The sequence below is a fragment of the Chiroxiphia lanceolata genome, chromosome 3 (assembly GCF_009829145.1).
Source record: "Chiroxiphia lanceolata isolate bChiLan1 chromosome 3, bChiLan1.pri, whole genome shotgun sequence".
Classification (NCBI taxonomy): domain Eukaryota; kingdom Metazoa; phylum Chordata; class Aves; order Passeriformes; family Pipridae; genus Chiroxiphia; species Chiroxiphia lanceolata.
This window is the reverse complement of record NC_045639.1, coordinates 465,223-487,176: the sequence shown is the minus strand read 5'-3', so window position 1 is coordinate 487,176 and position 21,954 is coordinate 465,223. Positions and strand designations below refer to the sequence as shown.

Here is a 21,954-nt window from a genome sequence, read left to right as displayed (position 1 = left end):
TTAGGTATTTGGATGACAAAATACTGTGTCTGTATGGTGTTGCATTTGCCTTCAAACCCTTTTTTATTTTTTTTTTTTAGAAAAAGCTTTCACTTGCTTAAGAAAAATTCAAAATTGCTGCGAGAACTGAAAAATCTGGATTCCCGCCAATGGTAGGTGATGTGTTCTGGACACAACATTGATAAGGTTTGTGTTTCCCAAGGCAGAATGAGTGAGTCACCAAATCGAAAGCTCTCCTGCCATTGCCTGTGCCAGCAATACAAATATTAGTATGTAAGATTGATTGATTGTTTCTCCAGAGTTCTGCAGCCCGAATGGAGAAGCTGTCTGCACTGGCACTGTGTACAGCCAATTCCAAATCAGTAGCAGATAATAAGACAGAGTAACCTATTTCCAGTTTGCTTAGCTGAGAAGGGAGGGAAGAAGCTCCCAAATAGTTTGTGACCTTGGTTCAACTGACACAAAGGACCATTTCTCACAGGATGGTCCATGTCAGGAGCAGTACTTTAAGGGGTGATCTCCCCAGAACTGCTCCCCAGCCAGGAAGTGGCAGAATGGAGTTCTGAATGTTATATTTTTCATTACTGGACATAGAGCTATTTGAAAAGCCTCTGCAGCATTGCATCCCAACAGTTTCCATATCAAATCCACTTTGCTGTTTTTCAAAGAAGCCAACTGTTTCTGTCAGCCTTGCAAAACAGCCCAGGATCTAAGAGTCAATAATGTTTCTTTCTCCTTGTATGTCATCACCCTGTAATTAAAATTCTGTAGGTCAAATTATGCTCCCATTAACACCTGTGCCACCTCACTGTCTGTGGCAAAGCTGCACAGCTCTGAGTCATTAACCCTGTAATTGGAACTTGGTCACCAGGACTGTGGCTGATGCACAGAAGGACCAGCCTTGACTCCTCTCTCGGAACTGGGGAGTCTCTGTAGCGGGAGGAGGAAAAATGGGCAGAAATCTGTTTCTGCAGCTGAAAGTGAGCAATGGACTTGTGTGCAAAAAAGAAATGGATGCATGGACTTAAATGTGGGCACCTGCTGATAGCTCTGGAGTGCAAGGGATCTAAAAAATAATTTTGAGCTGAAACTTCTTTAACTTTGACTTCTTTTTGTGTCCCGTTGCAGCCGTGAGACTCACAAGATCGCCGTGTTCTACATTGCTGAGGGACAGGAGGACAAGTGCTCCATCCTGGCCAACGCCAGGGGAAGCCAGGCATATGAAGATTTTGTAGCAGGACTGGGCTGGGAGGTAATAGCCATAAATGTAGGCAAACTAACATGTTGCTCATGTCACTGCATGGTTTTTAATTCTCATTAAAAAAAGATAAATTTACTACACACTGATGTTTAGCTGCTTTTAGCTCTTGATGTGGTCAGAGCACACTCTCACCACAGGAGCTTCTTCATGAAGCTTTTGGGTATTACTTGCCTTGTCAGAATGGTGTGTCATAGTCTAAGTGCCACGAAAATTTATGGGTTTGGGAAATACAGAGTAGCTGCATGTTAAGGATCGAAGTTTCACAAGGCTCACAGGGAGAGGCACCATCCTGAGGCTGGTGCCACTGGGAAAACAAACAATCCTTTGGACTCAAGCTGGACTTCAGAGAGGCTTTTCTTCTGAATAAGCTTCTGGAATAATTTCTTCCTAAGGTTTTTCTTTCTGTACAAATCTTAAGTTTCTTCTGTAGTTTTTCTGGTTCTTTCTTTGCCCTTTGGGAGGCTTCTGGCACTGGGAGGTCTGAGCCCTTGGAGGAGCAGCACGTGTTGCTTCCTTGCCACTGTTTGCTGTAGGAAGGTAGAATCACCAGATAGATACTGGCTCAAGACCTGGTTAAGAGACATTTGCTTTTAGTGAGTGTCCAATACAGGAAGGGGAAAGACAGATCTAACAGAAGGATCACAAGGCTTTAAGGGAAGACTTTTTTAGGATGGCTGCAGAGTCCTAGAATCGTAAATTCCCGAAGTCTTGATATAGAAAATAAATACTGATAATTCATCAGTCTTTTCAAATTTCCTCTACTCCTGCCTTTCAATCCCTCAGGTGGATCTTTCCACGCACGGGGGTTTCATGGGCGGCCTGCAGCGCAATGGCAGCACAGGACAAACTGCTCCCTACTACGCTACCTCCACCGTGGAGATCATCTTCCACGTGTCCACCAGGATGCCCTCGGATTCGGACGATTCGCTGACCAAAAAGGTAAAGAATGTGCAGTGTACTGCACACTCTGCAAGTGCTTAAAGGAAAGTTTGAACGGAAAGCAGCTTGTGCTAACTGGCCCTGGCATCCCATCTTTGCTGTGCCACATGGTGCTCTGCAGCTGGATTATCTGAATTAAATGGCATCTAAATTCTGGGTTCTGAAACACAATTAACATTTCCATGGTAGCCTCAAATACCACCATGAGTAATAATATTAGCAATAATTTCATTTGTATGTTGTCTGCCTGCCAAAGGCGTTGCATGTTGGTAGAACAAAACAACCAAATGCAGCATAATAAAACCTTCCAGACCAATCATCCTGTGTGGAACAGCAAAGCAAAAGGGAGGTGACAAGCTCTGGACCCAAGGCAGTCACAGCTGATAGCTAAAACCAGTAGCCACTTAACGCACAATTCTGACAAGCAGCCTCTGCTTCAAAGGCAGCCAGAACCCAGCCCAAAACTTTGCTGGTGTCAGTACTTAATCTTTGTCTTTCCTAACAAGGAGTGATTTGAGATTTTGGTGCTTACCAGCTGCTGCTTAGAGTCAAAGAAGGTTTTAGGGGCATACCAAATCTCTGCTTTTTAATTAGGATTGGCAACTTGTTCTGCAGAGGTTGTTAATGTGCATCAGTAATGCTGCTGAGGCTATCCAGCGCACCAGGGGATACTGCTGTGCTCTGAACATTGTCTACAAATGTCACTGGGTGACTCTATTTACTGTCCAGTTGGTTTCAGAATCACATGGGCTTTTCCTTTAAATATAAAGGTGAAATTTCTGCTGACTGGTCCTGAAAAAAATTGCCCAGCATTTCATAGGAAAGCCAGATCCTTTCTTTTTTACTAGGATATCTGTCATTTTAAAAAAAAAGTCAGTAAAATTACATGTTTCTCTTTCTGTATGCAACTCATTATCTTCATATCAGTGGATTTACATGGCTATGGGAAATATGTAATCTGAGTTCTTGAGGATGGAGAGGTAGGGCAGTGGGACATAGTGGGGGGCTGTAGAGTCTGTGACTTTACCGGGGTAGGACTATGTGTATTTTTATTGTTCCTGACCAGTATTTGTCCAGCTGCTTGCTCAAAACTCCCGTGATGAATGATTTAGTTTCCCTAGGCAACATATTCCTACGCTCCACTTCTTGTACCATGACACAATCTCTTGCACCATCTACTTTGCTTCAATTTAAGCCCATTGATTCTGCCCTATTCCACATGGATATGGAGGGCAGACTGTTTTGCTGCAGACTTATGCATGTCTGAGAATTGCTGCCATGTCTTTCCCAGACTTACTTGTCCTACAGAAATTGTGTCTGTTTAGTCTGATCTTCCCTTGTAAGTCCTGGCCTCCTGGGTTTTGTGGAAGCCCAGCAAAGACACTGGGATATGATCTGGCTGTCAAGTAATACATCATCTGGGAGAGCAGAGAGCACAGTGATGGAGCTACCACATGGGGAGAGATGGGGTTTAACTGCAAACAGTCTATTTACTAGTTCTCCTGATTCCCACCCGTGTTAGGGGTTATCACAGACACTGAGAGTCTGATTGTTCTATTTAATTGTCTTGCCTGTGTTTGCTCTAAGAGAATTCCTTCTTTGTGAGAAACAAAAAGCAAAAGCATTTAGTAGCTACCAGTCTCCAAGTCTTGGGGTGCCAGAAAACCAGGCCAGCTCCAGCACATACTATCCACAGAAAATACCACAAAGGAATTGCTCTAAGACTTTTTTAAAGAAACCTGAAATCCACTATAGGAATGGAACTCTGCAGGGATCAAATTGTGTACTCCTGTACAGGACAAAGCTCTGAACAATCTCATGGATATTGAGAGCTGCAAGCAGGGGCTTGGACCAGATGACTTCCAGAGGGCTTTTTAACATGGATCTATGCTTCTGCACACAACAGTTTTGTTCAGTTTGTCACAGGTCTGTCGTGAGCAAACGTGGTTCTGTGCAAATGAGCATAGGCTGTTAGCAGATCTTACAGAACTGCAGCTCCAAGTGGACAGAAGGTGCATTTCAGAAGCACTGCAAAGTTTCTGTAAGATGGACAGTTCTCTCATGCTTTGGAATGCTGATGGATGAACTAGCCTGCATTTGAGCATGGCTGACTATCCAAAGGGAAGCCAAACCACTCCATGATTCTGTGATTCTGCAGGAGCTCTTTTCACTCAGAAAGCGTTAATGTCTTGGAATGAAGACACTGTCATATCCTGGGGATACAGGACAGTGTTACTGGGAGGAGGAAGTTTTATCCGGTTGCCAGTCAGGATGCTTTTTTCTTGCCCTCTCCTTCCTTCTATCAGATGCTGTCTGGGATCTCAGATGCCCCTTATCTCTGAAATCTGTGTGATTTCTGGGGTTCTTTGCTTGTTTTGCCTCAGACCCACCGAAAGGCTCCAATCCTGTCAGCGCGCTTGGCTCGCGCACTCTGGGCTGAACAGAAGGACTGACCACCTGCCGGCCTGGGGAGCCCTGCAGCAGCCCATAAATTCTGGGGGCTGGGGAATTAAGCAGATGCAGTAATTTTACTTAAATATGTTATTGTGGTTTTTATTTTTACTGAACACAGGGATAAAGTAATTTCTGGTATAAATTCCCAAGAATAAGTCCACGTTCTCTGAGGATGAACTTGGCCCCTTATTTTTGTGCAGCAGAGTTCTGATTTGCAGTTTGTATTTCTTTATTTGAGGTATATGCTGACATATTATATTGCTAATTCAGGGAGAAAGAAAAAAAAATGAAAGAAAGAAACCCTCTCTAAATAAGTCTTGGCCCTGACAGAAATCTTTTCTAGTGGAGTAAACAAAATTCAGCTGATCACTTTTGCTGCTGCAGGGTTCAGCATCATTGGTTCCAAACTTTATCTGGCTGTCGTGTGGCAAGAGTGAAAATCAATCCCAGGAATGGCATTCTACTGTCCCTGTCTTGTTCTGCCCAAATTGCGCTTAACGGTTTAAAGATGTGCTGCAGAATTTCTCGGTGATTTATTCCATCTTCTCCATTGTCAGAGCAGAACTTTTTCAATTCAGAAATCTGGTTGCAACCCCATAGTGAACTCTTGCTCCTTCGCTGCAGAAATTTGTTAGCTGGGGCTAGATTAGATTTTTAGCAGCTAATCTGACTGCTGTAGGGCTTTGCAGAGTGGGGACAGAGCTGTGCTATTGGATTTGTCCAATTCATTTGACTCCAGGACTATAATTGCACTTATGTCTTACAAGGCTTTTATGGCCTCGGGCTGGCGAGCAGCAGAAAAACAAATTGGCAGTGATACAGTGAGAGTGAAAGGGAATGAAAGGCACACATTATCAGTCTCCAGGCAGCCCTGCTCTGGCAGGAAGTTTCTTGGTTAATTTACAAATAAAACTTAGATTTTAGGATGGGCACACTGTCAGGCAGACAATGGGGATGTCAGGCCCCACTGTTACTTAGCAAAAGTAGCAGCCATGCCTCCCCAAAAGCAGGAATTCTTCAGTCAAACAGACGACTCCTCTCTGGAGCCAGCTGGCTGTGTAATGCAATTAGCAGGGAAAGGAGGTCAGGCCGAGGTGTGCACCGTGACCAGCGTCGGCGCCCTGGGCACCGGGCGTGCGGAGCCTCGAGCGCTGCCCGTGCCCGGCACGGCCCGAGCGCGGGGACGGTGGGGGACTGACCCCACGGTGGGGGACTGACCCCACGGTGGGGGACTGAGCCCACAGCGTGTCCAAGCACCTGCAGCCCAGAGCGTGTCCATCACACCCGTGTCAGCCAAAACGCCTCCCTGGGCAGGCGGAAAATCCGCGCTCTGCCCGTGCGCCCAAGAGGAGACACAGCTGCCATTTCCAGAGCTATGATCGCTCCAGTCAGCACTGAACTGAACAGCTCTGAGCTGCTCCATTCTTGGGCTCTGCTTTTTAATATCTCTCTGATTTCCTGGCTGATTTGGTGTTTTCTTTAATGTATTCTTTTCCTTTAGCCCCCACTCCTAAACCGCATCGAGAGCACAGCCTGGAGCTCTGGCTCCACGTGTGCTGGCTGTGGGGCTTTAGACCTTTCAGCACAAGTCCTTCATGGCACTGACTGCCCCACAGCTGCTGTTTTGAATAAACAACACAGGAAAATAGCTGGCTTATTGTCACTGATAAGATTATTTATAACGGCTTTTTATCAGTGAAATTATCTTTCAATAACAAACACTTTCGATTAGTACCAGTTTTTCCTTTGTAACATTATACCTTGTTGCTGCGACTCCTAAGGATGTGTGACTTCAGGGGCAGTAACTCAAGTTCTACAATGAGCTGCTGGCACACAGTGGGGATCCTAGCAGAGGTGGGATTCATGATCATTGGACATTTGCAAAGGTTTGAGCTCACAGCCATCACTCCCTGTCCCACACAAGCACAGCAAGCGCCAGTTCAGCTGACTTCTCCCTCTTCACTGAATTCTCTTCTCTAGGTGTGGAGTGGGACAGCCTGGCCAGGCACGCACATCCCCAGCATCTGGAACCCACTGTGCACAAAGTCTGGTCACTAGAAAGATTTTGGGGGTTTTTAACACTAAATTTGACATCTTGCTTCTAATCACTTTGGCACAGAAATCAGGGGGACCATGAGAAATCAGCAGTTTCTACTGATTTTTTACATGTAAGAAGCTCTAGTAATAGTACTGTTAATTGGTGGTTTTTACAAAACACGAAGGGTTCATGTTTTCTTCAAACAGAATTAAAATTATCTGTTATTCATAGGTGTAAATAAAACACAACTCTTTATCTTCAGTTTAATTTAAAATAAACTCTGAGAATCTCAGTCGTCCTGTGAACTGAGCTTTACTTTACTGGAGTATGAACTGTAAGCCAAGTTCACAGTTGTGACTGTTTCATTCTCATAATGTGTTGGCTTTGCCACATTTCTCTCGTGACTGGGGTCCATTTTGCCACCGATATGTAGGAGTGAAAGTTTTTCCTTCTAAAGGCACTGCCTGATTCTGAAGAGGGAAGTTTCATTGGTCCATGGGCTGATCCAAGGCATGTTAGGGTAGCTCAGTTGTTATTTACCAATGAAAATCACCACTTTCTTTTCCCTTTCCTCTTTCCCCCCACACAGAGTGAAGTAGCAGAGCTTCGTTTTGGCTTCTTTGTTCGGTCTATTGTGCACATTGTTCCAGGGGTAGCTCCAAATTGTGGGGGTGGGGGGTGTCTTTTAAGCTTTAAGTGGGACTTAAATTCTTTTTATGCATTGGGCTGGCATTCTGCATGTGGATTACATTTTAACTTTAAAGCTTACAGTTGAAACCATTGTGTGAGGCTTGTACGTGATTGCCAAATAGTTTTTGCCATCTGTTAGATCACCTCCAGCTCCTCCAGTAGCAGAGCAAACACACACAGGCTCTCAGATGCATTTTGTATGTGTCACGTGTAAATTTTAGCCATATTTTGTGCAACTCTGCTCCAAGTAAAAAGGTAGCTCCCACAGTATTTTCCATTCTTCTCTCACTCACGTTGCCCAGATATTTTGCTGATGTTTCAAGCAGAAGCCCCCTCCAGACACAGTGAGGAGATGTTTGTGGATAATAAATTCAGTTATAGTGGTTTGTGATAGACAGTTTCTTGACATCCTGAGTCAAGGCATTTCATATTTCTGTGACAGCTGCCTCATTTTAGCTGGAATATGATGTTCTGTTGGGTAATGTTTTGTTCTAGTAATTCAGTTTTCCATCTTAAATCACTGTAGGTAATGTACATTTACATATCATGCTAATGGCTAGTTTGATAATGACTTAATTAAGCCATCAGACAACAATGTGTTGTGAATGAAACAAATTATTGAACTGATGCTTTCATGAGCAACTGGAGAAAAACAATATTTTAACTTTTTCTGTAATGAAATATTCCTACTATTGAGCATTGTAATTCAATTTGTGAGCCATGACCCCTCCTAAACCGTGGTTATCACTCGGATTAATAAAGAGCCAATTTGCTGTTGCAGCTTCGTCACTTGGGAAATGATGAGGTTCACATCGTCTGGTCTGAGCACACCCGCAACTACCGCAGGGGCATCATACCCACGGACTTTGGGGATGTTCTCATTGTCATTTACCCCATGAAGAATCACATGTTCTTCATAGAGATCATGAAGAAACCAGAGGTACGTTTGGGCTGCTTTGCTGGGCTTGTCATATGTTGTGCAGTGACCAGCAGTTCTGCTGCTTAAATAAAGCTCAGTGCTTTCGAGTTCGGGGGTTATTTTTTCCCTGCAGGTATAAAATACAGTCTGTCCATCTCAGGCACAAAGCTGAGCAATGAGCTGGTACTTTAAAACTGGAATTACTAACGGTGATCCAAGAGCCTGCTCGTTCATTTTATGGTCACAATTAGCGCTCACAGAAACGTGTCAGAATTCTCAACCCACAGAAATCACCGTGCAGAGTGCAGTATTTAAAACCACTGCGCATTTGCAGTGTGAGGCACTGAAAGCAAAACACTCGTGTGCTGTGGGGTCACCCCGTGTGTGGGTCACTGTCCCACAGCTGGTGCTGTGCAGAACCTCGTGCTGTGAGGGACTGGCAGGGTGATGCAGGCAGTGGGTATCGTTTCCCTTATATGATGGACAGTATTTGTCCAAGAGAGTAACCAGCTGTGGCAAATGCCTTCATCAGGTGACGTATTTACCAGCTGTAGACAGTATTTTTTGAGTTACGAATGATGGAGTTGTTAGATATTGACAACCAGTGGTTTGTCAGTAGATGTTTCAAATTTGAAAATTTTCTGATAGTGGGGGATTTTCCTTACATTTGCCGTTGAGCTCTGCAATTTACTTTTTGGGCATTTTATTTTCCCAACGGAACATTAAGAGCTAAGAATTTAGTGTGAGGAACACGCTCGAGACTTCTCTGGAGCAACGGAGAAAAGCTGTGTCATCTTACATATTAGTCAAAAGCACCCGACGGGCAGGCAGAATAAGAGCTAACTGGAAATTTAGTGTTATCCCTACATTTAAAGTACAAACCATTACAATGTAATAAAATTAATCCAGACATTTCCAGGGCAAGTGTGGCTGACCTTTTGTTCACCAGCTACTGACCCCAGGGTGAATGAAAGAGGCTTGCAGAGAGAAATGTCTGTTGTTTGGCTTCAGTCCCTGGTATTTAAATTGCATTCCCTAATCGAATGAAAAGGCTGTCCTCTCTATCAGGTTACAGAATCCATGGCAACATTTGGCCTTTTATATCCATAATGTTAGCCTTTTTGTTTGCAGCCAAGTAGAGACACCTGGAGCAATGTTAACATTAACCGCTTTAGCATTAATAGCTTCATTATAGAAGAATTTCTGATCAGATAGCTGTTACTTTTGTTATGTTGCTTCAGCTTGTATTGTTTTCATTTTTGATCTCCCTGCTTGGCAACCGGGCAATGATTTGCAAATTTTTTTTGTCTTGATTAATTAAGCAATATAATTATCAGGAACCGTGCTGCAGTCTTTGCCCGACAAAGCTTCGGGGGGAAGACAATAGTAAGTCTGTTAGTGTGAATGCATTCCACGCGTCACAGATGCACGAGGATATTGGGAACAATGAGAGGAAAAGCTGCCTGCGAGAGGGGACAAAGCATGCCAGGCAGGCTCCGCACTGCACATACCGCCAGGGACATGCTGCGGGTTCCCTGGGACACAGATGCCTCGTTAGATTGCAGCTCGTCATCAGAGATTAATTCTCAGCCATTTGGTACAATAATTTACCCATTCCCCTCTCTTTTAACTAGTGCTGCTCGCCGTAGAGGGGAAGTCTTTGTGCTCGGAAGGTTTATTTAACCTTGCCTACTTTTACTGCGGGCAACAGAAATAATGATTTTTCTGTTGGAAATTGGAACGAAGCAGGTGTTTGCAGTGGGCTGAATATTAATTTTTGCTTCGTGGGTAACTCGCGGTGACATTTGGAGTACTCGCAGGAGGGGATCTTTGCCTCTCCCCTTGTTTTTAATTGATTCCTGTCAAAGCAGCCTGTTTGTTATAACCACCCCAGCCCCGCTTTCCTCGGATGGTGTTTAATGCCGGGGCACGGAGTCGTGCCCAGCGGGGAATGTGCCCCGTGCGTTCCGCTGGCCTCCCCCCAGAGCCCTGGCTGGGGCAGAGCCCCTGTACAGATGGGAGCTGACGAGATGCAGCTCCATTGACTTTAATGACCCTCAGCGAGGCCGCTGGATCTGCTCGGGAATGAATAATTCCCAGCTTTGTGTCCGCGTGGTCCGGCTGTGCCGCGCTCGCATCCCAGCGGGTCTGCGGAACCCTCGGCTCCTCTCTCCGTGTGGGGAGCATGTGCAGGGGAGTGCGTGTGTAACACAGACACACCTCATCCATAGTTTCTGTCTATAAATTCTGTAGTGCTGGGGTAAGAAACTCTGCCCCGCTCCCCAACTCCAGGTGGGTCTGAAACAGAGGCACCAAGTCCTGCCAGCTTGTCCAAAAAGCCTGACAGGGAATTCCCCTGCGCCGGTAGCATCTGCTGCTCTGACTTTACATATCTGGTATTTGGGGGGTGGTATAATTTTAATACTAGTATGTACTTAACCTCCTTATTTGTGCTTAAGAATATAGTTTTACGTACTTTTCTCCTGTTGTCAATACTTCTAAACAGAGCATGGGGTAAAAATTTCACTTAGAAACTTGATGTTCTGGAACATTATCATTTCGGTGGCATAGATTTTCCTCTATCTCCTTTCTTTTCAACTGCCTGGACAGTAATGCCAGCAGTAAATAAAAATCAAAGGCAAAACCACTATGGAAACGTTTTACACTAATCTATTTTTGGGGGTGGGTAATTATTTTAAGTAAAGGAATGACAGAATAAGTGTGTGAAGAGACAGCTGTCATTTGCAGATGTTATATTAACCCCAAATTTCTTCTGTAATTCATTGCCACTTCTAATTAGAGGAATTCCCTAGATGCAGGGGATTTATACTATTCCCTTTGTCCATTTATTGAATGACTGTCACAGTCACCCACAAGCAGTTGCAGAAGAATAATAGAGGGTATTTATTTATGTGATAAGCCTCTGTACAGATGGAAAAAAATCCATAGCTTAAATATTGATAATTTCTGCTGGCTTCTGTTTAGGGCTTTGGTTGGGGGGTTGGTTTTTTTCATTTTGAGTTTGTGAAAGGGAAATGAGTTTGAATACTTGTAAGTCCTAAAATTCGTTATGTATTTAAACATTAAAATTTTCTGGGTTTGGCTGGCCAGGCCTGTTATGTGTCTGCAATTGCAGACATGGTTGACTTTCAGAGAGCATCTCTGGTACTTGGTGTGGCCTTTCTCTGCAGAGCCCTGGGTCCTCAGGGGGCATCGTAACGAGAGTTCCTCTGGAGGTGACCCTGACAGGCAGTTTTGGAGCACCCTGACGTGCTGGGCTGGGCCTGTTTGTGCCTGTCCCAGCTGTGTGTTCTGCCCCTCTGAGGGGGCCCTGCTCTGCCATCTCCTCTGCCTTCCACACACCTCCTTATCTCGGTCCAGCCTGAGGTTTTTTTCCTTTTCCATAAAGTCCATAGAAGGAGTTTATAGAGGATTATCTGAAGCAAATACGTCTTTGCAAAACCTCCTGCCAACGTTGGATTCAGCCAGTGAAGCAGGGTGTTGTGTTGGGATCCCAGACAGGAAACAGTTCTTAGTATCTGCTCCCCATGGCATATCACTTGCAAATTCATAGAGGGACTTGGTTCCTGTGTGAAACAAGCTCATGTTACCCAGCTGAATGTTCTGTGAGATGGATATCCATGTACAGCATGCTGAGGGTAGTGATGGAGGATTTAAAACTTCCAGACCTGGGGGATGAATGTCACACTGGAAGTTTCAGTGTGTGGAACAATGTGCTCAGAGTGGTTTATGGCAAAATGCTGTACCCATCTCCTGTGGTGGTTCTGAGGCCTGTTTCTCTGTTTTGGGTCCCCAGGTGCCGTTTTTCGGTCCTCTCTTCGATGGAGCGATCGTGACCGCGAAGCTGCTGCCCAGCCTGATCTGTGCCACGTGCATCAACGCCAGCAGAGCCGTCAAGTCACTCATCCCGCTCTACCAGAGCTTGTATCCTTTCTCCCGGGGGGCAAGGCTCCCCTTGGTAGGGTTCTTACTTCAGAGCATCCTTCGGCAGAGAGGTAGGCTCGGATGAAAATTCTTCCTCTGTGATTTTATTGGCAAGGGTCAGTGCTTTCTTCACGTCCGGCTTGATGTTTTCAGTGGTTCATGCCCAGTTGCCCAGTGTTTTAAAAATAAAATGGTAACATCCCAGGAGTGCTCTAACCAACAGCTTCCATCTCACTGCTGGCGGACTGGACTTAGCACTGGTGCTTTGAACTGTGAGTAATGATTGTTATCAGTTTTCCTTCACGCTGATGGACGTTACGTGTATGTCAGGCTGATGCACAGCTCCGCCATGTTCTTACCCTGTTCAAAGTTCTAGTCCAGTTGACTTCACCTGGATTCATTACATTAGTAAGACAGGTGGGATGTGTCTTCGGATACAGATGTTTCAGTTTCCAAATTGCGGTTTCATTCCAGCCATGCCTGTATTTGGGCATTTTCAGAACCTGTTTTCCAGCAGTGACTGGAAGGTAACCAGGGGATATGCTCTCTGGGACAGGAGTTGTGACACAGGCTTTTATTCTTGGGTGCTGCACAGACCCACAGCATGAGCACTGGTTTTCACTCATTCTAGGATTTTCTCATAATGCCATCAGACATTTTATAGCTTGTTTTGCTAATCACATCACTTATCTCAGGACCAACACTCACTGCACTTTACTTTCTCTGGGGAGCTTTTGATTTGAGTATTTTTCTAACCACGTGACTTTGAGAAAGTGTTTGTCAGTGAAATGTTTTGATCTTTGAAAGAACATTAATGAATTAGTTTGAGATGCACATTTTTAAAACACAGCATATCCTCAAAGTACTAGCTGGTTTTCTTTAAAGACTATATTTTAACGAGTATACTTTGCAAAAGTCATCATAAATTAAAAGTAGCCCTGTGGTTAAATAGATTTGTATTTTATTAACTGAACTGTGTGCTCATGGTAAAGCAAAGGCAGTTGGTGGCGGTTGTACAAACCGGGGCAGTGCCTGACAGGTGAGTCAGGACTTGCTGACTTTTCCGCTTCTGTTTCATGAGAGAAATGGAACAAATTCCTAAAACTGTTCTGTGCAGAATTCTGTGTGCTTCTCAGTCAGTGGATCGTACTGGAATACAGGGTAGCAAAACTAGCACAGGTAGCAGCAGTTACAGTAACGGAGCAATTCCAGCCCCTCGCTCCCGGCTGGAGTCCTCTGGTTCAGACCCCGCTCAGCTCTGGGCTTTTGAGCACTTTGTGAGTGAGCAGAGCTCACCAGCTGGCCGTGCTCCTGCTTTCCAAGGGGCTCTCCCTCGGGGTCCCTGCATGTCCCCAGGGCGACACGAGCAGCACAGACACGGCAGCACAGGGCACTGCTCCGCACAGGTTGGGAGCAGCATCTGTCCCCGCATTCTTTTCTGCCTTTTTTTGTGGCTGCTTGTGCACCAGTGATGTCTGTAGGGAATCAACTGCCACTTGTCTGTCTGATAAATGGAAGTGGATTGAGAAACTCCTGAAATAGAGACAAAGGGAATGTAGTGGGCAGATCCCATCACGATGACACTGGAGCAGGAGAGAAAGATATCCATAACTCATTCTACAGATAATGATGCACTTTGAGATGTACTAAAATTCATAAAGAGACAGCAATTGGAATGTGTGTAGGTGTGTAAATGTGATGTTTGAGCCCAGTGGAGCCACATTGCTCCACAGCTTCTGAAGGGTGAGTGACTCCACTCCAGTGTTTGTTTTGCCAGCTGCTCTGAGGAGAACAGGAGGGAAATGGACACAGCAATGCAAACAGTAAATGAAAGTGCTTTTATCAGACTGGAGATGGAGATAACTCAAAAATGTCAATGGGAAGGAGAAATAAAAAGCAATAATCCTGGCAAAGTAAGGGGTGTTTGGTACACACCAGTTGTAACCGTGCAGTTGGGGTGAGCACTGAAGGCTGGAGTGAGGCAGAGCTGAGGATGATTTGCCACCTTCTCCTTGGCACCCGGGTCCTGTGTAAAGGCACCACCCACGCTAAGGGTCAGTAGCTAAAGGTGTTTTGATTCAAGTGCGGATAGAAATGGATCAAACCCTGGTGCCAAGGGTTCAATGGCAATACGGTGCTGAGTCCCTGGTGCTCATGCTGGAGCAGGGGCAGGGTGTGAAGTATCTGCTGGGACTCTGCTCCACGTGGAGCAGAGCCCTCATCCTCACTCCTGCCCTGTGTGGTGCAGAGGGATGGGGCCGGTGAAGGTGGCTGTGGGGGGACAGGGACAATGGTGGTGGCCACAGGGACACCGGGCTCGTGTGGTGGCCACAGGGCGACAGGACGTGCTGTCGGCACGGGTTGTGTGCTGGGGAGCTGGGGCAGCGCCCTGCCAGCAGTGGCAGCTGAAGTCACTTGTTGGAAAGTCTGTAAACTCCAGCTACAGCTGCACTTGTCAGGGGCTGTAAGGGAAGTGTAATCAGCCACAGAGATTAATTTGCATCTCAATTAGGAAAGAGTCAGGAGGAAGCATAGGGTCTGTTGCTGGAAGGTTGTGGAAGAAATCTCATCAGGCACAAAAGGCTCCCAACTCGGTGCTCCAGTGAGCGGAGGACAATATCCGAGTCCGGTTTCCATGGGGACCAGGACCGCAGAGCCGCAGGAGCATCTCGCTGCGCCACAATCGCTTGGTCATGATGACACAAATTCCACTGTCCTACCCAAATACAGTTTTCTGTTGGAAATCTCTTTGAAAATGAAGAAGGTAACTATGGCAGACCACATCAGACTTTTTCTGATCTATTTTTTATGTTTATGTAGCTGTTTCTGTTTTAAGGAATTCATTAGGGCAAGAGAAATATTCATTCAAAAATAATTAACTGTATTTAAACTTCAGTTTAAAGCCGTTCTGGCTGCAGGTTCTTTGTGTCCATCAAATGGCACGTGATGGCACTGCGCGGGAGCCAGCCCAGGGCGGTGCAGGCACAGCTCAGTTGTCTCTGGAACAGTGAAAGCCCCCTGTGTCTGTAGCTGCTGCAATGCTGCCATGGATGAGTGTGCATCAGTGTATGTTCAAAATTCCCGTGTTATTCCTCCTTGGTGCCACGGAGCACTGAGGCTGAGCGGCTGCAGCCCCTGCTAATTGTGGCTCTTGCCATCCTTGAGTAACTGCTGAGCGTGAGGCAGTGTGTGCTCCAGCAGCCTCTCCAGGCTGCTTTTCTAGGAAGGAACTGTGACTTTAAAATACGCCTGTGATTTATGGAAATCATGAGCAATAAGGTGACTTAAATTTTATAAGAACACGAAACAGTAATACTAAAATGGCTGTATAAAAAGGTAGATATCTCTGCAGGGTTTTGAGAGCATTCGAGCCTCCTTTTTATGTGCTGGGGAAAGGAAGGAACAACTACTTACAAACAAAAAATTACACATCAAAACTAAGCAAGGGTCTGTTCAGGATCCAGAAGTGCTGAATATTTCACAAACTGGTTGGAGTGGTGCTGTAAGGCTGCATCTCCAAGCTCTCTTGCAGCTTGTATGGAATGAGCTGTGTGCTGGACAGGGGTTTTGAATGCTTGTGTGATCTGGAGTGCATTGCCCTAAGCTGCAGAAGAACATGTATCTGGGAGCTGAGCTTGTCTGTACAGATAAATACTGGGGGGAGTCGGGGTTTGGATTGAAGTATAGTGAGTCTGATGGACAGCTGCTGTCTGAGCTGACAGTTTCTGAGCTCAGGAGCTGGTAAACCTTCAAATACAAAAATGCAACTAGTTTGGCAGGTGTCAGGCACTTTGGTTGGCCCATAATTTAATGCTTGTATCCAAAAAGACTTTGGGATTTGGGGATAGTGATGTCTGAGCAAAAAGCTCCCTTAGAATAATGCCCAGGGTGTTATTTCTATTATCTTACCACTCTGGGCTTTTTTCCTCCACCAGTGCAGATAACTCTTGTACTCCCAGTCCTGCCTGGTCTCAGTAACTGAATTTGAAGGGAAATGGGAAAAAATCCCAACCTGCCTGAAGTGTTACCTCAGCCTTGACCAGCTCTTTGTAAGCTGCCTCGGGGAGGGTGGAACATGTCCCATGTGCCAGCACCAGTGGGCTTCTTCCCTGCATTCTTGGGGGAATCCTGGTGGTCTTTGAACTATTTCCTTTGCAATTAAAGCTACATACGTCTTCCTGTAAATGAGTAAATAGGGAGTTAGTTCCTGTTGGGGTTTATTAACACATTGAGTATAAAATGATTTCTGTAAACAATCCCACTTTTAGGATAAATTGCTTTGGTCTTATGGATAGAAAAAGCGTTTGATCTCATTCTGCCTGTCAATTTCTGTGTGTTTTTTGTACTCAACTAGAGCAAAGTGCTCCCCCCTCCAGGGGAGGAAGAAGTAGCTGATGGGGTAGGCATGGAGACCCGTGGCTGTCAGCCACAGCTCCTGCTGTTGAAACTGTCCACTTCAGGTGCTGTGCAGGTGTTCCTGGCAATAAAATCCTCACAGATCTCTGGCATCAGCTGTGCCACTTATGCCTTTTCAATTAATATAAATAGAATTATAGAGGGGCTGACCGAAAACCGCCGTGGCAGTTTGTGGCCTGGTTTCTGGAGTTGTTCACATTACATGTTGTTCATTCAAAGAGAAAGCCTGAAGGTAAAAGTTTGAATTTCTTTTTCAGTTTCTCATGTTTAGAGCACTTTGCTGTGACATAACACATCTGTGTGTCCAGCACTGGAGCTGTCTGTGCACTGGAACAAGCACAAATGAGCACGGTGAGGATGAGAACACTTTACAGAATATCTGAGCACTGGATGTCACCATTTCCCTGCTCACAGTTTGCAGTCCTGCTTGTGGGCCAGAGGAAAACATGGCCCTTACAGTGGAGAAGTAATTTGATACATGAGTAACTTACCGTTTTTTCCACTGTAGTGACCGTGGTGTGCCTGCTGGCCTGTGCCAGCTAGCAGCTCAGTGGGCAAAGCCAAAACTCCATCTAAACATGGAACACAAAAAGATATCCGTAACATTAATTCATTTCAGTGCATCCAGATACTGACATACTCATATGTAATCGATGTGTTAATACCTGGAATTGAGAAGATTAAGCAAAGAACATCAGTTTCAAATTCTTAATTAAATCCTTTTCTTGGTTTAAGCCAATTTCTGATTAACCTCATATAGAGTGCCTGATCTGCTTACCTGCTTTATCTGGAAAAGAAAGGAGTTTGCTATGATGGACTTAATTGTGTGAATGGCTGTCAAATGTTCTGGAGTTGTATGTGGTGTCAGATACATTTTCAAAGTGTGTTTTGTGGCGCTGGCCTTCAGAATTCTGCTGTGGGTACGAGGGGGTGTTTGCACCAGGAAAATGAGATGGAAACCCCATTACTCCTTTTAGAGAGGGTTTGCAATTTGTTCCCTTATTTCATCCCGAGAAGTTATGCCCTCCAGCTATATCGATGCTGTTAGAAATTGCTATGAAATTCTAAAGCACGTGTCACGGGAGCTGTGACAATTTATGTGACATGGCATCTGACGGTTTCTGCCGAGTGCTCGGCTCTGGCTCCCAGGAGCGTCTGTCCGTGGTCAGTCCTGTGCCACCGTGGCTGTGCAGAGCAGCAGGTCCCTCGGTGCCCGTGGGGAGGGTCCCGCTCCGGCCGGAGCCGAGGGAGGCCGAGGAGCGCGGCAGGGGCTGCGTGGGCAGTGCCGAGCTCCCGCCGGAGCCGATCGATGGCCGGGCTGCCTGTCTGCTCCGCCGCCTCCCTCCTCGCAGCGAGAACCTTCTCCAGGCAGCGATCGATGCCTCTAATCTGCTCCAGCCTGTAATAAGTCATGCGAGGCAAAGCTTTTAGGTGGCATTACATGGGATTGTGGAGGCGGCTCCTCAGCTCTCATTCACAGAGCTCTTCATGGACTCGCAGAGAATCTACTGCATCCCGCCGGTGCATATCTAAAGAGTATAAAATGCTTCTGCAGGTCTGAGCTCCACACGCTGCTGTGGTGTGTGGGCACAACGGGATCAAATTTCTCTGTTTTCTGTTTCGTGTCCATCCCTGTCTCTGCTCACGGTCCCTTGTTAGACACAGGGCTTGTTCCCGCGCTGCTGGGGCGGCAGGAAGGCAGCAGGGGGAGGTTTGCATGTTAACAGTGCAGTTTATTTTCCTGCTCTAACATGAGGCCATCACTGTTCTTCCCCATGGCCGGAAGCTGTGAAAATCACAGAAGGTTGTTGAGAAAGTCTCGGGCTGATTTTGTCGCAGAGTTGTAGCCGGCACTGCCTGCTGCCCCTCCTGACAGTGCGGTTTGGTTGGTGTAATCCTGCTCTGCCAAAGCGCTTCCCGGCGGGCTGGGCTGGAAGGAGGCTCTGCCTCCCAGTTAGCTTGGGGGCACACGGTGAGTCAGCGTGGGACAGGGCTTTGTTTGTCCGTAGTAAGCATTCCTTTCACGGGGAGGTGTGAACTCAAGCTCCCCTCTCTTCAAGTGAGGTACACAGAGGTGCAAACACCTGTCCCTTGGTGCTTAATGATTTGTCTCCGGTTAGACAAAGAACCTTCAACTTGTGTTTCACGGGAGGCTCTTGTTCTTTGGTTCTTTGACAGAAGCAAAATTTGGGTTACTACCAAGTACTTCTTTCCATCTTGTTGTGGTTTTTGGTGGTTTGCTGATTATTTTTTTTTCACTTACACATCAGGAGAGTCAAAGGGGTTCGTATTCTGTGTATTTTCAAAGTAAGTTTTGGTGATTTTGCTGTTCCGCCCCCGTTAACTTTGAAGGGATTTTTCTTTCGGAAACTTGAGTCTGAACTCCCAGGACTTCCTGGGGTTACTTTTGTTTGTTTGTTCTGCCACGAGCAGGTCGATAAAAGCACAAGCGAGTTGCGGTTTCCCTGCGCGGGCCGTGAGCGAGGCCGTGCTGTCGGAGGGCTGTCGCCGGCCCGAGGTGCCGGTTGTACCGGTGGTGCGGGGCCGCAGAGCGGCGGGGGCGCGGGCCGAGCCCTCGCAGGGCCGGGCGGGCCCCGGGGTCGCTCCCCTCGGCGCGGGGCTTTGTGCGGCCCGGCCGCCTCATTAGCATGCTGGCCGGGCGAGCCGTGCTCCGCTGGCTTACCAGCTGTTCCTGCTGCTCCCGACAATGTCCGGCGTGCCGGGATGGGCGCGCTCCTGCCCCGCCGCCGCGCGCAGACAGCCTTTCCACTGGGGATGCCCACGTGGCCGCCCGGCAGCAGCGGCACCGCGAGCGGAGCCGGCCCTCGCATGGCATATGGTGTCTGGATTCATACAAGATGCAAAACTATTCTGCCGCTAATGCACAATGACTCATAGCATTGCTAATTTTTCCAACAAAAGCCCACTTCCACACCCACACTTTTAACCCCTCAGGCTAAAAAGCCTCTTCTTTAGTTTCAAAGCCTTGGAAATGTAAGGAGGTGGCTTCTGGATCAATATCTGAAACCCTATATTTATTTAAAGCGTATGCACGCTCTAACGCTTATTTTAAATTTCAGTAAAAGTCAGTTTGCAAATCGCTGCCCTAACATGCGGTAATTTTTTTTGTTCCACAGTGCATTCACTGTCAAATGCTGGGAATTTTAAATTTTTTGATAATCAACGTATTAAAAAAATAGTCAGAAGTCGCCATAGATAGTGAAAAGTTGTTTTCATCTAAGAGAGAATCCTGACATTGTAGCTGGTGAATCTTCAAGGATTATATATTCCAGCGCAAGTTCCCAAGCCGCTTGGTGTAAGCAGCTTGTAATATTTGGGGGTCTTTGCTATTTACTGGCTCTTTGGGGAGAATAATAATGCACTTTTCAACTAGAGGGAGCTACTGGTATCCCTAATACTGATTCTTAACCTTCCAGTCTAATTCCTTTGTGCAGAACGTACGGCGATCGTTTCGACGTTTTAATAAAATTAAGTTAAATTACCCCGAGTAATTTAGATTAAAAGGATGCGTCTTAATTCTTACAGTGTAATCATCAAATTAAACTGCGAAATTCAGGGAAAACTAAAGCACATCCTGGCTGCGTGGCACACGGGGGCTCGGCATGAATGTGGAATTATATAGGTCATGAAAAGGCTCGTTAGGAGGGAGTGAAAAGCCGCGGCTCGCGCACCGCTGTTCCGAGACAAAAAGCAGAAGGGAGGCAGGAGCACAGGGCAGGAGCGGGCGCGCGGCGGGATCTCCCGCTCCCTCCGGCGCAACAAAGGAACAAAGGGACCTGCGGGCGAGGATGGAGGTGGCCGAGCTCGGCGCTCGGGCTCCCCGGGAGCCACTTGTTACGGGTCCCCCGCGGGCAGTGCTGCAGCAGGTGAAGGCTCCTGCGGGGAGGGATTTAAGAAGGCCTGGCTTTGGAAAGTCTTTCCTAGGGGGTGGTTTGAGGGCTCCTGTGGAGATGGTGATTCCACACCGGCCTGCGGTGGAGTTCCCAGTGGGTCTGGTGGGATGCACCGTGTGCTCACCAGGGTACTGACCTTGGAAACGGCAGTTTCCATCCAGCAAGGCCGTTCCTGTGTCCCCAGAACCATGTGTTTGCCTCTCTGTGGTGGTGGGAAGGTGCAAGGGGTGCAGAGAGCAGATGCACACGTGGGCATTTCCATGGGCACATCCCCAGTGCTCCGGGACCGGCAGTAGTACAAATGTGTGATCGCCAGTACGGGTTTCCACCGCTGTCCAACTTCTTCTCTTTTGAAGAAACCCTGACTTGGGGGTATGGTGTCCATCAGCCACACGTGTTGCGATTGTATGATTAAAAGTTAAGGAGTAGCTTTCTAAACAGGAAAAACGTTTTTAGATTTAGCTTTGAATTTTCTCAGTGACTTAGTTTCTCTCTTTTTGAAAGTGAGCAGCTGAACTGGGTGTTGGCCATGCTTTGAGGAGGTGACCCAGAACACCACCTGAGTCCCCTCCAACCTGACACGTTCTGTACAGCTGATACTAAGAGAAGGAGGGCCCAGGGTTTTTTGTGCCTATTATATAAAACCTAGTTTGATGGGCAACACCATAACCTTACATCGTTCTTTAGAGAGGAAAGGCTTCCCCTCTGCCTGCACTTGAAAAACTTTGAAAGCCATCCTGTTACTGGGGGTATAAACATGATGACAGCATGAGAGAGGAACAGGTGAAAGCTACTTTTTGTAGCAGGTTTACTGACTGACATGTTGAATTTGTGTTTTTTCTTTCCTCAGCATCATACTCCTGTGTGTATTTCCCAGTACGATTAACTGCAGGGTTCTGGTGTATAAACAGGAGCAGATGGCTTTTAATGATTTCTTAAAGCTAATGCTTAGTAACAATCTAGTGCATGTACATTATTTTCTGTTAGACAAAATCCCAGGTAATTTGCTGAGTTTTAATACTTCTCTGAATTGGCCTGGCCCAGGTTTCTTTGAAAAACTGTAACTTCTGCTGAACATCTGGCTTTATGGCCCCTCTTTGGGCTCATCCACCTCACGCATTTTCACCTGTGTGACAGGTGGATTATCTAACACCTTGCTGGCCTACGGTTTGTTGGCTTCCTTAAATAAAACAGGCTTTCCCCTGCCCACCTTTCAGCTGGGCAGGGCAGTGTTGTTCAAGCAGCAGTTATTCAACTTAAATCTTAGTGATAGCTGTGTGACAAGCTCGGGGTTAGCTCAGCTTACACCAAAAATGTGTCATGAAAGTGAATTCATTACAACTTAAGCTCAAGCTCAGAGGCCCTTTGCTTTTCACTT

General features: G+C 46.4%; 1 protein-coding gene across 4 annotated transcripts in view; it reads left to right on the top strand.

The window, feature by feature from the left end:
- RALGAPA2 (Ral GTPase activating protein catalytic subunit alpha 2) overlaps nucleotides 1-21,954 on the top strand; it is a 96,393-nt gene that overhangs the window by 46,343 nt on the left and 28,096 nt on the right. For 3 of the 4 annotated variants that reach the window (XM_032681750.1, XM_032681751.1, XM_032681753.1), the window contains 5 exons: nucleotides 81-152; nucleotides 1,129-1,252; nucleotides 2,045-2,200; nucleotides 8,164-8,322; nucleotides 12,119-12,246. In XM_032681750.1, coding sequence (XP_032537641.1) covers nucleotides 81-152; nucleotides 1,129-1,252; nucleotides 2,045-2,200; nucleotides 8,164-8,322; nucleotides 12,119-12,246 — 639 coding nt within the window. Of the gene's footprint in view, nucleotides 1-80; nucleotides 153-1,128; nucleotides 1,253-2,044; nucleotides 2,201-8,163; nucleotides 8,323-9,019; nucleotides 9,190-12,118; nucleotides 12,247-21,954 lie in introns of those variants that run through there. The other variant, XM_032681754.1, reaches the window with a different exon arrangement.